Below are 15810 nucleotides of genomic sequence, written 5' to 3' on the forward strand. Positions count from 1 at the left end.
ATGGATGGATGGATGGATGGATGGATGGATGGATGGATGGATGGATGGATGGATGGATGGATGGATGGATGGATGGATGGATGGATGGATGGATGGATGGATGGATGGATGGATGGATGGATGGATGGATGGATGGATGGATGGATGGATGGATGGATGGATGGATGGATGGATGGATGGATGGATGGATGGATGGATGGATGGATGGATGGATGGTGAAGAGCAGCACAGCTTGAGAACAAGCAGAACAGCTGGTGCTCTGACCAGCAGAATTGCTGAAGAGCAGAATGGGAGATTTGCATAATTTCTGTTGTAACGACAAGTAGCCTCATAAGCCGAGACATGGTGAAAGACAGTGTGACCGTGACAAATAGGTGAGTGACGCGAGGAGAGCAGGAATTTGTGCTCTTTGCTTTGTATGGAGAGAGCTGTGCTGCAGCTCCTCGGGCAAGGCGCCTCTGACTCAGACTGTTACGTCAAAGGCTTGTGCTGCATCAAAAACATTCACTTGACTGCAACAGATGGACAGCAGTGAAAAGCACGCTTGATTATGAGCGCTTAATGTATTGTGTGCAAACGTGAAGGCCGACTTAGGTAAACACAGAGAATCGCCTTGGGCCCCGAGCAACATCAAATCTGGAGCCAGTATCAAGATATGTATATATATATATATTGGCTACTGAAGATGTAAAACTAAAGTGGATGCGATATCATGCATCAGACCTGCTGAAACTGATTCCAATTTTAGATACTGGATGACAAGAGAAATTGCAGCATGGTGTGTTCTTGAGAACAATGGGAATCTATGGATCTTTCAAGCTCTTTCACAGAAATTGTATCTCCAGAAACAAGATGTTTTTTTTCCTGTCAAGACAGATTACAACGGAGGGGAGGGGATTCCTTCTCGGGAGCAGAGCCGACCGAGTTATGCAAATCGTATTTAAAGCATACCTTATTGTAATGATTGCATGTCAACTCGAAACAAATGGTAAAAGCTGAATTCCATATTCTTAATATAGATTGACTAGAAATGTAAAGGTAACATACATTACATTTAAAAGTTGTTTGTTTTCATTTGTCTGCAACATCCTGACCATGAAGACTTTTGGGAGTCGAACGCAAGTATAGAAATGCCACTTAGGCTTTGTGGTTCTGATGCTTATGTTTAGCTCTTGTTAAATTCATTTCTTATTACTACTGTGGTGCAACACCAGAATGTAGTCTTTTCTTCTGCTTCATTATTCATGTGCTCAAAGGAGAGCTTTGGCGCCATGTTTGGCACTGGATTGCTTTGTTTAGTCTTCTCCGTGACATGGACCCCATCTACTCTTACTTGTCACTTTATAAATTCTTAATCAACACTTCACGCTCATCCACAACTCCATTTTTGTTGCCACCTCAGCAAATGCATAAAACAAGTTGGGGAGAACAATCGTGCTTTTCCACACACCAAACCACCATTTTAGATTCGCTACAATTGAAGTGTTACAGAGAGGATACGGTGACTTATTCATAACATTGCCCAGCGTTGCAATGGGCTTGATATTCTCATCGTGTCGCTCATGCACACGGTTACTCCCACATTAATCAAATGGAACTTCCATTTTCCTCATCAAGGGCACAGTGGTAGAGCAAACAACAAGAGCAAGGGATTGACTCCTCAGACTAGAAAACAATCATTCAGCTCAATGAAATTCCTTGGGGATTCAGTCGAGTGAGTACAAATTGGAGTTTAATTCATCGATAAACATTCACCATGGACTAAAAGTAGGGATAGATAGACTCAACGCACCAGCAAGTTAAAACAACATCATGGAAAGCACTTTCCAGGACTATTTGACGACTTATCTCAAGGGTGATCACAGCATGGCCATACAAAAAAAAAACAAAAAAAAAACTGGCTCTATTTCACTGACGTGTATTTGATGTTCACTCGTCACTACCATCTCACAAACAAGTCCCTTTAGGCCCCGTTTGTCATGATAACCAGGAAAATCAAAACACATAATTTAATCATTTGATTTCATCTGAGGAAACTGAACCATATGTTGGACTCAGAAGACAAGCAACTGGCCTTACGATAAAATGTTCCCTTGTATCAAATAGGACTTTTAGTCTGTCAGGACCTCTTTTATTCTCAGCGCAGCTAGACCATAATGTGTTATGACAGGACATGTCTGATTCCTGATGAATGAGGAAGTATGAGATATGGATGCTACATAGTCATGTCGTTTTTCCCCTGCCACAAAAATATGTAGTATATGTATGATAACATCCTTTTATTCAGTCCAAAAAACCCAACAAGTTCGTTAAGCATTAATATTGGCAAAAACGAAGGCAGGGATGGATTCACGAGAAAAGAAGCCTTAAAAACGTCAACAATTTGCCATCAGTCTCATCATTGTTCACTTCATCCCTGAAAGGTTTCTTTCTGTCCCTCCATCATTCTAATAGGCGCCAACGCAATTACAAAATAAGCTTGTATTCCTGGTGGTGGTAGTGGTTCCCAGAAAACAGCCAGATTCTTGGAGCATTGTGGGGCTGCCAGGACCTAAAAGCTCTAATGATCGCCTGCTGGAACTGAAGTAGAGCCAGGAACATGCAGACTGAACAGTATGCTTGGAGGACACAAACCAAATCAAAATTCAAACACTTCTTCCCAAGCCAACTGTTATTTATGTCCCCTTTCTTAATCATTCCATTTAAATTCACGGGAAAGCATTTGTTGCAAATACATCTCGCAAATCCCCCCTACTTAAAAGAAATTCATTTGAAGTTTCCATATTGTTTGTTCAGGTCAGGGTGTTGCTGGTGTTGATGACTCACAGGTAGGTCATTTGGAACTTGCACCATATGACTCACTGTCTTGCGGCACAAGCCACAGTTTATGCACGTGAAATGGAAACTTGATATCATGTCCTCTTGATTGTTGCTTCTACACAATCGACAAGCCACAGTTTATGCACGTGAAATGGAAACTTGATATCATGTCCTCTTGATTGTTGCTTCTACACAATCGACAAGCATCTTAATGAAACGCGTTTTTTTCCCCCATCTGACCACTTTATAGATCTTAATTGCTGTGCTTTGGACCCCATTTTGCCTCTCTTTGTCACCGTCTTTTCTGTTAAAGTGGCAACGTTTTTTTTCCTAACCAAGCTCATTAATTACAAAGGCAATTGCTTCCTTCAGTGGAAATAAAGTCTATGGCTAGTACCTGTTAAAATGTCAGGTTTATGTGATACAAAAAAAAAGAACAGGCTAAAATAATAATAAAACAAGGAGGAAAGTTCATGTTTTAAAAACAGAGCATGATTGTTTTCAAAAACAACTCATCAGAGAAGCGCTTCAACTATTTACCATTTTTTTTTAGTTGCTTCGTTTTAGTTTAGTTCGTCGCCTAATTTAGCCAAATGATGTTAAAAGCGCAACACAGATATCCATCCAATATTCAACCATTAAGGCCCCTCTACACTGAGTGCTAGTAAAGTTTTATGATGCATAAAAAAACCTGAAAGTCACAAACCTATTGGGCATCAACTACATCACACACATTGTCTCATTGGCCACCAGTAGTATAAAGATACGTATCATCGCCAAACAGCAAATACTAGTGATACTCAAAATAGGCCTGACTGGCTGAAGTGACGTTCCAGTAGCCAGCTATCTTACGTCATCCTATAAAAAAGAGAAAAGCTGGAGGCAGTTTGAATGCAGAGTGGGTCCACTAACAAGATGAGCCCAACTGCTGGCAAAAGCAACAGATGATCTCCTCCTCTTTAGGATTCCACTCGGATTCCATGCGTAGACCACTGTGTCAAGAGCTCCAGTATGGATTAGCCAGGCTGGGAGTTGCTTATGCTCTTCAGGAGAACAGAGTGCTGTGCCACAATGGATTACACAGCTGGGGAAATTCTTACACACTTTAACGCCACTGAAAGAGGCTTGAATAGAAACAGCAGGTAGACGCACGGACGGACGCACGGACGGACGGACGTCATGCGCAATCATTAAGTTCGCTGGTAGGAGTGGGGCTGCTTTCTTTCTCGCACAACCACATCTTTTCAATTCAACATTTGGGATTTAGGTTCAAACTTGAACAACAAAGACAGACTGAGAATTAGCTTATTTAGTTAACCAGCTGTGTCACTGTTTTTGGTAGAAATGAAATTATTACATTGAAAATAATTTATCAATAGGAGTCAAGCAAATTTCTCAATCAGAACTGATTTGCAATTTGGGGGGGAAAATACCACTGATGGTGGTTGAATGGATACTATCGCTTTACTTCTTCACCACCACCACCATCATCACTTTGTTTGTTGTTCTTCAATGCCTTGAAGTTTAAATTTGAATCTGATTAATACTAAATGTTTTTCCATGATCATTCGTGTTTTCCTCAACTAATCTTTCAAATTCTGCCAGGGTATGTTCACTTAAAGGCACAAGTGTGTGCATGCTCCTGACTCCAAGGAACATGAATAAATAACTGCAAGAGCTGTGTTTAATGCAGCATGGAGTTCAAATAGGGAAGTCATTAATTCGGTGGGAGGAAAAAAAAAAAAAAAAAAAACAGGTGTCAATCAGGGGGTCCTTGTTTAAGTATTTGGCCAGCACATGTACTACATGCATTCCTCTTTGTAAACCTGAGAAAATTGCTCATTCCAGACATTCAAAAAAAGCCCCCACAAAGGCCTTCTGTTGTTTTGTGTTTTCTTTTTTAAGAAAAAAGGCAAGATCCAAAAATTTATGCCCACCCCAGAAACCACACCAAGCCGCCTTAAGAAATATTGAGAAATAGATTTTTTAAAAATATGATGTGGGTGCTCTATATAACTTCATATAATAAACACACATAATTAATATAATTGAATGAATGCTAAATCATAAATATAATTCAGCATATGCAATTAACATTTGTCAGGTAAATTACAAATCCGCTTCTTCTGACAGCCCAATACACAGTCTTCTTCCTTTTTCTAAGCTTGTATAAAATGTAAACGTTTCGTCCTGTTTTGTCAAAAAGCACTGGTCTAAACTGGGACTATGTGGCTTCATTGAGCCATCTATAAATACTGATGCATATCGCATGATTGGGATTTTCCGTTGTAGCTCCAGTCATCTTGCATTGCTTGACACAGCAGTCTGAAATCTAGTTTCTGAAAATGGAATGGATAACATCTAGACAGTGGGCAATAAAAAGGGAGTTATCGGCGCAAAGCAGCATCCGTCTGAATCTAGAAGTGATAATAATGAAAGAACCCGTTCAACGAAGACGGCACAAGTTGTTATCGTTGAGAACAGTTGAGCTCCCAATTGTGCCGTCGTAACATCAGATAATATTTGTATTGAGAATGAAATAATTGTAGAACAAATATCCTTAGAGGGACATAAAGAGGAGGAAATCCATTTTGCCACAATAGCAGGACTGTAAATTAGAGGAAAAGCTAATTAAAATGTTATAAAGCCATTAAGTATGCTTCCAGACATTTTATTGAGCTCACTTTTATAAATGATTGTAGATAAAAATACCGGGTCCAACAATTGCAGACTACAAATTCTCCTCGATGTGAGTGTGAACAATTGTTTGTTTGTATGTGCTTTGAAACTTGACTGGCCACTCACTATCCCATCTTATGACTCATCTCTGGCTGACAGACAGTCAGTGGGTGGCCTCAAGCTCACCAAAACTTAAGCATGAAATGTTATACTGGTCACAACCAGGTTTAAGGTTAGTGATAGGCAATGTTTTGTTTCTATTGAACGTCGCTAGTACCTCCCATAGAGTTGATCATAGCGTGAGCGTATGAAAACAGCTTGCAATACACAAGAGGGAGCAGATCAATTTCAAGGACTCCCCGCTGCTGCATCTTCTCCTTCTGCCTTGGCAAGATGACACGAAGGAGGACTAGAAATGAGCGTCAATCCGACGACATGATTTGTCGTCCTAGCCAAAAGGTTGAAGTTGAAGCTGGACAAGGATGATGAAACAGCCCGGCCGAGTCACGGGAAGAAAGCCGTTTTCTGCTTTCGGCCTCTTGGCCGGAGAAGAATAGCACGAGATTATGAGCTTCATCATTTTATCCCATGTCTGGCAATTGATGATTGTCTTTTCGGATATTCTCTGTGCGTACACTGTACATCTCATGAATACAAAAGACATGCGTTTTCCCCATGTCAAAAGAGCCTTTGATCAATTTGCGGGAACAGTTAAGTGCATTCATAAAGTGGGTGACAGTGTGGTTATTAGTGATGCCAACACAGCCAGATGATGAATGTGATCCGATAGTGGCGGCGGAGAATATAGCAGCGCTATGTCAGCAATGGTGACCAAATTAATTACATTACACGAATACTACTGTATTAAACAAACGACACGTTCAACCGTTGTAAATGATTGAAAGATCGGCGGAATATATATTCTTGCTGTGGCTGTGCTGGACATACGTGAACAATGTCAATTTGACTATACTGATTTGATCAATTGCATTGAAGAATGTGCTTGCACCGGTCACTTGAACATTTCTGCAGATTGCAAATATTGTCTTATCGTATATCGTTATCATATCATATATTAGATAAAAGGTTAGGGAAAACTGGCCCGGAGTATTCTTGTTTCTACAATGGCGCACATTTTATTTTTTACATTTAACCACAGTGTGGACATAGGACTATAGAGGCAAGCTAAAAAGAGAAATGACCAATTTTTTGTTCAGAAGTCAGAGAGGATTCTGGTGCAAATATGGGCCTAATAAGTGGGGATAGTAAAATGGTAATGGCTAAAATAATAATAAAAAATAATTGGGTGAATTTCTCTTTTACACACGCACACAAAGACAACAGACTATACAGGACAAAGGTAGAAAAAACCAATTATCTCGGATAGTTTGACAAAGTACTTGATAGTACATGATAAATGAATGTATCGCAGCTACAATTGAGGAAGAACAAAATGAGGACATACAGCAGCAAATGAATGCCGGCTTGCTTCGTTAAAAGAGTCTAACATGAGTGATCCCAGGCAATTTGAGTAAATGATGACATTTAAACAAAAGGTTCAGCATGTCCTGCACATTAGTCTATACGGGAAAAAGATGGACAAAACGTGCCTACTCCTCCGCCAAGGGAAATTTATCTTTGTCACTCACTCATGGTAACACACAGCCGTCCATCCATCCATCCGTCCGTCCGTCCCTTGAGCCTTCTGGCTTGGAGTCATTGATGGAACTATTTGTCTTCCTCATTACTCGACACAGTATCATCTTGTTCCCAGCGTAGGATGGGATTTGCTAAAGGCTTGCACGTGCTAAAGTGGCCACAAACACAAACATCTGACCGTCAGTTCATCTGGAGAGGACTCTGTATACGCAATTAGATTCATTGAGCATATGCAATTTGATGCATCTGATAAAAAAATGTGATGCTTGATCTTGCGTCTTTACAGGGACAAACTGTTTTCATTTTTCAATGTGGAGTCATTTTAAAAAGCCACTATCAATTTCTAGAATATGCACGTTTTATCATCCATTTTTTACACAATGCTGGGTCTAGTAGTCTCTACTTCTATGACATGGGTCTTATGGTAACATTTCCAGATTTCTTTGCGCATGTAGTGATTTCTCAAATGTTCCATGGCAACGTAAAGCACTTTTTTGAAAAGAGGCTGTCGCCATGACTATTTTGCCCACTTTCATGCACATTCTGTGACAACGCACATGGACTTTCATGCCTACTATTCATAAATCAGGCACTTAGTCTGAGCATTTTTTCGCTCTAGCTGCTCGATAGATCCACCTGTCTGCCTCATGCCCCTCTTTTGTCACATACCACCATCCAATACCAACATTTTCTATTTTTTGTCACCTTCTTGACATAAATTAGTATTCGTTACCGCTCGCCGCCGTGTTTTGCAGAGCCGGCGGACACACTATTCCACAGCAACAGAGCGCAATTTAAGTAAGTCTTTGTCCTGGTCATGATTGATATGAATTATGTTAAAGGGAGCACCCCTGCATCATGGCAGATGTACGTTCCGAATACATTTACAAGCATGACTACATGCAAGTCACAAGCACTTGCAGCCAACTCCCTTTTTATTCAAATGAAGTGACTAATACTCTTAACGCCCAGTGCCGTTTTAATCAGACATTTGACTGCAGTTTAACACCCATGTAATTAACTCTAGCTTGTGTCTAGCTTGTCAAATCCAAACATCATCATCATCTGTGTGCGCACGCATGCTCTCTGGTCAATATGAAAATGCACAAGTTACTAATCCTACTTTTCTTCAGAGATAACTGTGCACATTGGGTCCTAACATATTCCAATTAGAGGCAAATTACCAGCACATTAAACATTCATATTCATAAAGCGGCATGTTTACTGAATAGAGATAAACTAGGTCGTATTTGGTTGTTTCAGATGCCTGTGTTTACTGTGCGGCAGCTGCTGGCTCAATTGTGCTGCAACAGTGTCCCCAGATAGAAACTTAACCTGGAGGCCAGCTGATGCATACGCACATCACACACACACACACACCATAATGTAAAAAAAGTACATCTAGTACCACCAGCCCTCAAGTGGAAAAATAAGTACATAAACACACCCACATGGTGCAATTAAAAAGCAGTGAAGCTCTGTGGAGCAGAGCAGAGAAAGGCTGTCTGAGAAGAAAGAGGTGTGGAGAGGGAGGACGCACTACTTGCTCAGCCTACAGGCTGCTACTAATTACCTGTCAATGGTGAGGAAAGGAGAGGTCTTAACTAGTAAATATTCTTCCAAATTCTTACCTTCCATGAACCATGCAATCTGCAAAGCAGGTCAAGAATAGTGCCAACTGACTTGGGAAATGGCTATGTACGTACTAATTAGTTGGAAATCATTTCCAAACAAAAGTGAATTTAGTTGTAGTGGGATGACAACTGGGAATAAGGTAGAACCTGGAAATATTCCAATCATTATCAATAAATGACATCTGTCGTTTTTTAGGGTGGGAGTGGATTTATAAATAAAAATCATTGAAAAAAAAAATCAACCAGTCACACACACATGCGGGAATCGTAACTAAGAGCTCATTTTGGTCCAGTTCATTAATTAACCTCAAATTGATCACAGGATTACAAAAAGTGTTAGTCTGTAGTTAGTGCACTTTGATTACCGATGAGCACTAAGGGAAAAGTGAAACTTGAAATGCTGGAAAAACACATTGCTCAAGGTCACATCATCCATCATCAGACCCCCCGAAAGCCCAAATCATTTCTGATCCACCTGTGAAGGTTTTGCAGCGCAGCATTCACAGCATGCTGTGCAACCGAGTATTAGGGCTGATTGAAGAGTCAAAGGAGTGCAGTTAGTTTGTATGACTAGAGCGCACTTATTGATGCACCCGAGATACAAATAAATGCATCTCATGCAGAGATCACACCCCTAGCAGAAAAAAAAGCCTTTCTAGTGGAGTAAATATTCTTTTCACGTTTTGTCTACTGCCACTGCTGTGCCATTTTATATTCAAGCCAGTTAGAAAAAAAGCCATTTGGAAAGGGTTTTATCATTTATCATGATGAGGCAGTGCAGTTCAACACAACGGCAAACCACAACCGCAATAAATAATGTTTTTCAACTAATACTTTGGAGACGTGTACTGTTTATCACATTGCAAGTGGCTACAAACGTCGTGGCCGCACTATGTGGATTCAAAGATAGGCGCCTCATGGAAGACCACAGTGTTGTTGTTGTTGGTTTTTTTCAAACTTCTTCAGTACATCGAGTGGGAGCCATCGAGGCCAACGTGCACTGTCCAAAGCAAGGTCTTGTTATTGACTGTTTGATGAAAGACGTTTAAATATACAAGGACACTAGTACAGAAAATGCTAGTGCACTCTGAGATGTTTATGAGCCAAAGAGAATGAGCTGAGCTGAGCTGAGCTGAGCTGCAGAACAATTCAAGAGGGATGAAATTCAGTGGTTTCCACTGAGAAAAGCTGTCCAGATTCAAAACAGAAATCCTTCAGCAGACTTAAAAAAAAAACCAATGTTGCTCTGTTGCTTTTACATCCTATCAATATGAAATTCAGTCAGTTTCTAGCTATTCCACATTGGCTGGCCAAGCAATATCAGAGCAGAGCTGGAATGAAATTTGGGAAATCGGGAAGCAAACGTGCGCTTATTACTGAACTGACAAATTGGATGTGCAGGTGAACGAGAGGACCTTCAGAAACATGGCTGATGATGAAGCCCATTCTGTTCCTAAAGCCTCAATTGGATCAAAGCCAAAGCTGTGGGCAGCAAAAAGGGGGACCAAAATGGTGGTGTACCCTTGTACACGTAATCAGCAAGATTTTTATCTGCGGCAGGGACATCAAACCTTTGACGAGATAGCGTTCCTGCTAGAGTTTAGACATCCCATTGTTGTCCTTTATTGTATTCCAAATACAATTGTCGTTTTCTACAATATATGAGCGAAACCATAACTAGATCATAGCCTGCACCGAAATGAACTTTGACACAACGCAACCAATCTAGTCAATGAATGTGTACATTCCAAATGATCCATGGTGTTGCAAACTAGTGACTACAAATGTGGAAGTGCAGACATTGTTCTATTTTTCACTGAACACTGGTGATATGATAGGAGTAATTATGCACCCCAGCTCTATGCGGTTAAGGCAAAAGCACTCGTATGCTCTATTTGCTGCAAGGACTATAAAGACACATGCCTTTGTTCCACCTCAGGAAGAACTTGCTATGCAATTTGCTCAAAATGCAATTACCTGGCTATCAGTGCATGCAAAACCGGGATCCAAAGAAAGTGAATGAAGTGAAATGGCCCTAACTTTGCCCAGGGCATTGTGAACTGAGGTGAAGACGTGTTTATTCAAGTGAAAATTTCTCATGCCGTGCAATAAATTTATCTTAAGCAATGAAGAAACGGCTAATGAGCTTCAAGGATGACTCCGTGCAGATGACTTACTGACTGACTGACTGACTGACTGACTGGGCTAGGCACGTTCGAGCGGCATGTTTCATTTTGCTTCCGTAAAAATGGCTGAGACAGGTATTCAATTTGATATCGGGCTCGCTTTCCCATCCTTCCATTTCCATTCAAATAAACATAAGAACTGTACATCTGATTAACTTTCATGGCTGGTCGACTGGTTCGCATGTCCACCTTGGGTGAATTTGTTCTATTGACCAGGAGAAATAATTCGGTTATGCACACGACCAATTGGCGTTACCAGGAGAAAAAGAAAAGCACACCATTTGATACGTAAATAGCAGCTATACAGGGAAGTAAGCAATTTGTACCAGGTCTCCCCAGTGTTGAACAAATTACTTTCAGTAATGTCATTTGTTAAAGATACTAATTATTATTCCCCCGACAAGTAATTGAATTAGTAAGAGAATTACTTCTTCATAATTCTAATGAGTTATTAGGGAAAATTATTAGAACACAGCTCTGGTCTTTTACATGGAGTAGAAGTGTGTAGACTAGTCATTTCAATTTATTGGACTTTAAACCACAAGCGAGCGGCACAAGCATTTGTTTCTTTGTTTTGACTTGCGTATTATCACCTTTCATTACAATTTCATTTAATGATCACCCGACTTGCCGAAATCGGAAACAGTTTTGAAATGTTTTGTGCATGAACAGCATCCGTCTTCAGATTGACTAAGAAATAAATGTGACTACCTTAGTCAACCATGATCACTTCAAATATATGATCATAATTGAAAATGTAGGCAATTCATTAGATGAAGTTTGAGTGAAAATGATTGCCATTTATTTATAACGCCATTAATCCAATCATTGTGTCTCCCAAGAGACAAAAGCTTTGCAGATTGAGGAACATTTAATTAGCACCTCAATTCCACCTCTTGGAGTTTATTTTTCAGCCTCCGATTTTAAAGTCCATCTGGAAACATTAAAGAGGGCACATTGGGAATAATTATTTAGTCTTGCATTGTCCTCACCAAGTGTAACATATAAGCCTGCATGAACATGCGCAGACTGTTGCACAAACAGCCCTGAGGTAAAACGTACTTAAGCTGCTGCCAAAGCGCAGACATGACAGTCTCACCAGACAAGATTAGAAAAGTGGAATAAGCTCAGTAGCACAAACATGGCCACTGACTCGGTCTTGGCAGAGCAGCACACTAACACCATCTACTCTCACACAGATGATTGAATTACCAAACAATTTGCTGTTCTGCAATTTTAGAGCCATACATTTTCCATCTCTGCTGCTTAAGATATTTCCTGCTGAGACGATCTTTTTTTTTCCACACGCAATGGCAAAAGGATGGTGTCATCAAGATTGAGCCGATTTAAAGTGACAGGTGCACAAGGCCGTACCCAAAAAACAGCCATCTACCAAGCCCCATCCGTGTCACCTGTCCCCCAACCTCATCACAAGCTGATTTGTTGTGTCATGTAAAAGCTGAAACGAGTGTCATCGTTGTTTCTGCCTCACGAAAATAAACAAGCCACCCCAAAGACTGAACTGTCATAAATATATCACATTGTTTTGAAATAAAATGATTAGTGCGCATCTTCACTTCTAGAACCTGGCTTTCCTGAATTGTGTGAGCAAATATAGCAAGAGCAAATTTTCAAACATTACCATGCTGAGATGACTGGCCGCTGAGCTTCGATTTATCGTGTCACATTTAAAGTTGAGGAACGATTCGCCCATGGCATCGTGTTCTCGTCTCGTATCCTTGGACTTGGGGACGTGGCTTTCCGACGTGGTTGACAACGGAGGCCGTTGGAGTGCCGTGCAAGACAGACCCAGAAAGTTGGTGGGACGTATCAGAAAGGCCTCCAGCGCGATGTTTGCGGAGACCTGCCAAAAGAAGGAGCAATGTCAAGAGGCAAGTAGAGGAGAACATGTTTCAATTCCACTCTGGTAGGATGACATGAAACATGCATCATATTTCTTATTTCTTACCTTGGAAATGGCCCGATTGTCTCCAGTCAGTGCCAGGTCAGCAATGCGCTCCACGCACTGAACAATCCGAGTGCATGCTCTCGCTTCGTTCTGGGCCATCCACAGGATGTGCTCCTCTACCAGCATCATGTTGCTGGCTATCTCTGAAATATAGTCTCCCAGCTGCAGAGACATACATTCAGATCCATGCATATGCAAAATTATTTTTAAGCTTGGACACAAAGCAGCTGATAGATCATGCACATCAATCAGGTCAACAATTTATAATTTGGGATCACAATTGCGAAGGGAGGAACAGTGGCTTCATTCATTATAGAGATATTTCATTTAGATTAGTAGCTCCGAAGGGGAGTAATTGCTTCCCTGGGATGGTACCTTGCTGTTCACTTACTGTACTTCTCATTGTTGCTTCATTTGACTATTTCTCATGAGATGAATATGTGTGGTCTCCACTGTCTCGTCTAGTACTTCAAATATCCCCTAACAATAGATTTTCCCCGGTGGCCCGTTAGGGCTAATTGGACACGTGAGAATTCAGCTCAGCGCTACCTGACATTCAATGCGATTTGGCGATTTGCCTTAGGCCAAAAGATAAGTTCACTTTAAGCAAAACTAGGCACGTCTTCCTTCTTCTAGGGTGATTGTCATTCAGGCAACGGGGCGGAGAGGAAATGGAGAATGCAACAACTTCATTCCTGCGGTCAATTAAGGTTACAAACACCCATTTGGAAGGACTTTTTAGCAAGTCCCAGCTTTCTCCCCCTGAATGTCTTCTATTCACTCAAAAGAAAATACATTGTTGTCGTTGTATGAGCTTGCAAAGCTGCCAAAATGACAAATCCCTGCTTTAAGATAGTTTAGGGTTGAAGTGCTTTTTGAAGTTTGTAAAAAGCATGGAGAAGAAAAGCAGTTTCATTTGGACAAAAACACAAACATTATACTGGACTTAAAAACCTCACAAAAATTGTGCAGTCCCGGGACATCCACATATCACCACAATCATCAGCAATCAGAAAAATACTATTTAACATCTTCAGAAAGAGCTGAAACACACATTTGGCAGAACAATCTTGGCAGGACACCAACAATTTTGTTCACGTGCCCCAATCGTGTTTTTTTCTGTTCACACTTACGTCGTTGCGTTTCTTTACCAGCCTGGTCAGTCTCTCAACTAGGTGCGTAACAAAGATGACATCCATGACATCAGTGAAGTGAGCTGCCCTGCTGGTGAAGGCCACTAATTGCTGGCCCAAAGGCTGAGCATTGCTGGTGTTGACGGTAATCTGTCGGAAAATGGAGCATATTTCCAAAAACATGTCCACCTTGACATCCTGAGTTTTTGAAACTATTAGTGATGGTGCGTGCCGCTTTTTAAAGATACCTGGGTGAGCTCATGTAGCACACGTGTGAGTTCACTGGCATAAGGGCACTGAGTGTAATCCTCTTCATCCCACCGACCAGTCCGGTCACAGCGCCGCCATGCCTTCTTGTCCTTATGGCTGGAGGGCACCGGAGCGTTGCCCGAAGGGTGAGGCGCAGAACCAAAGGTGGCAGGAGCGCAAGGTAAAAAAGCCAGGATGCCGGCTAGAGTCTTTGGCCATCTGCAAGTACAATATCATCATATTAGCCCAAAGATCTCTGCGTCTTGACTGCACAAAAATGAAAAACAACACAACTTAATGCGCCTGATGGTAAATCATATCCTTGTTCTTAGCAATTGACATCATCTGCATACTATTATTTATTTGATATACACCTAAAAAGACAGCAGAGGACTTTTGGTTCCTCCCTCCCAACAGAAAGTTCATCCAACCGTGTTCTATATGGATTATCCGGTTCTGGGTAAATGAGATCTGGATACTGCCTGAAAGAAATGCGTCACACTGCTCCCCACTCAATTATAAAGCACGGACACTCAAATTCGCACTGAGTTGAAATGAATGCAAGTCAGGTGAGTGAACCACTACACCACAGTGGAACCGAAATTGAACCCACTCTGTCTCCACAGCATCTACAGGAAGTACTGCAAGCTTTGATTCAACGTGAAGAGATGGAGTTTCCCGGTACCTATGGTGGACAGGGAGCTGTCCCTATCTTGCAACAACCTCACTCAACAATTGTGCAGGGAACCTGAGCACATCGCTTCCTTCTGCCTGGCGCCAGCACTGAAAGTTCATCTCCTGGGACAGAATCAAAACATGTCGGGAAGTGCACAGCTTCATTCATTGTTGAGTGGCAGGCGTGAGGACAACTAGTCAACTGCTCTCAGGTTGCCCAAGCTTGCCTCTGCTCTGGCTCCCACTACCTGGTAATAAATGGAATTCAAATGGTCCCAAACTAAAAAAAAAAGGGGGGCTCGTTTTCCAGCTCATTAAGCCAGTCCGCCATGAGAGGCTGAATGTGTATGCTTATGCAGCGGAGGAGGGCGACGATGACAGCTACACACTCACGTGATAAGCAAGGATGTGGTGGGCTTTACTGGTAATAGAATCGTGGTGTTTCATTTTTTTTTCCCCTGGGAAAAGAGCAAAAGGAACAAATCCTCTCAGATTCATAGCAGTGAAGTAAAGGTCACACACAAGAGATTGTTATACGTGTGGGACTTCATCTTTGTATCGATATGAGAGGGAAAATAGCACATTGCTCATTTATGCTCTACAGTGGTTGCAGCTGTTGTCCGACCTGCATTTTCCCATTGTGGCTCAGTCATGACCCAATTAATCGATAGTGAAAAACAATTAGGAAAGCATACTGTTTCAAATGAACCTTTGTGTATCATATGTACACACATAATACTTTTAGAGCACCTTATTAGGAAACTGATGATAAACCCCAGAAAATGTCTACTGCCCACCTGCGACCC

At 41.3% G+C, this 15810-nt stretch overlaps 1 protein-coding gene across 3 annotated transcripts in view; it reads right to left on the reverse strand.

Moving 5' to 3' along the window:
- Positions 1–15810, reverse strand: part of adgra1b (adhesion G protein-coupled receptor A1b) — a 68005-nt gene that overhangs the window by 28851 nt on the left and 23344 nt on the right. For all 3 annotated transcript variants that reach the window (XM_088385124.1, XM_088385122.1, XM_088385123.1), the window contains exons 9-12: positions 14329–14548; positions 14081–14230; positions 12948–13109; positions 12621–12842 (exon numbers count right to left, since the gene is read on the reverse strand). In XM_088385124.1, the coding sequence (XP_088241250.1) occupies positions 12621–12842; positions 12948–13109; positions 14081–14230; positions 14329–14548 (754 nt within the window). The remainder of the gene's footprint in view (positions 1–12620; positions 12843–12947; positions 13110–14080; positions 14231–14328; positions 14549–15810) is intronic.

This window comes from Syngnathus floridae, chromosome 9 (genome assembly GCF_059516105.1).
Source record: "Syngnathus floridae isolate MCC-2025c chromosome 9, RoL_Sflo_1.0, whole genome shotgun sequence".
In the NCBI taxonomy this organism is placed as follows: Eukaryota; Metazoa; Chordata; class Actinopteri; order Syngnathiformes; family Syngnathidae; genus Syngnathus; species Syngnathus floridae.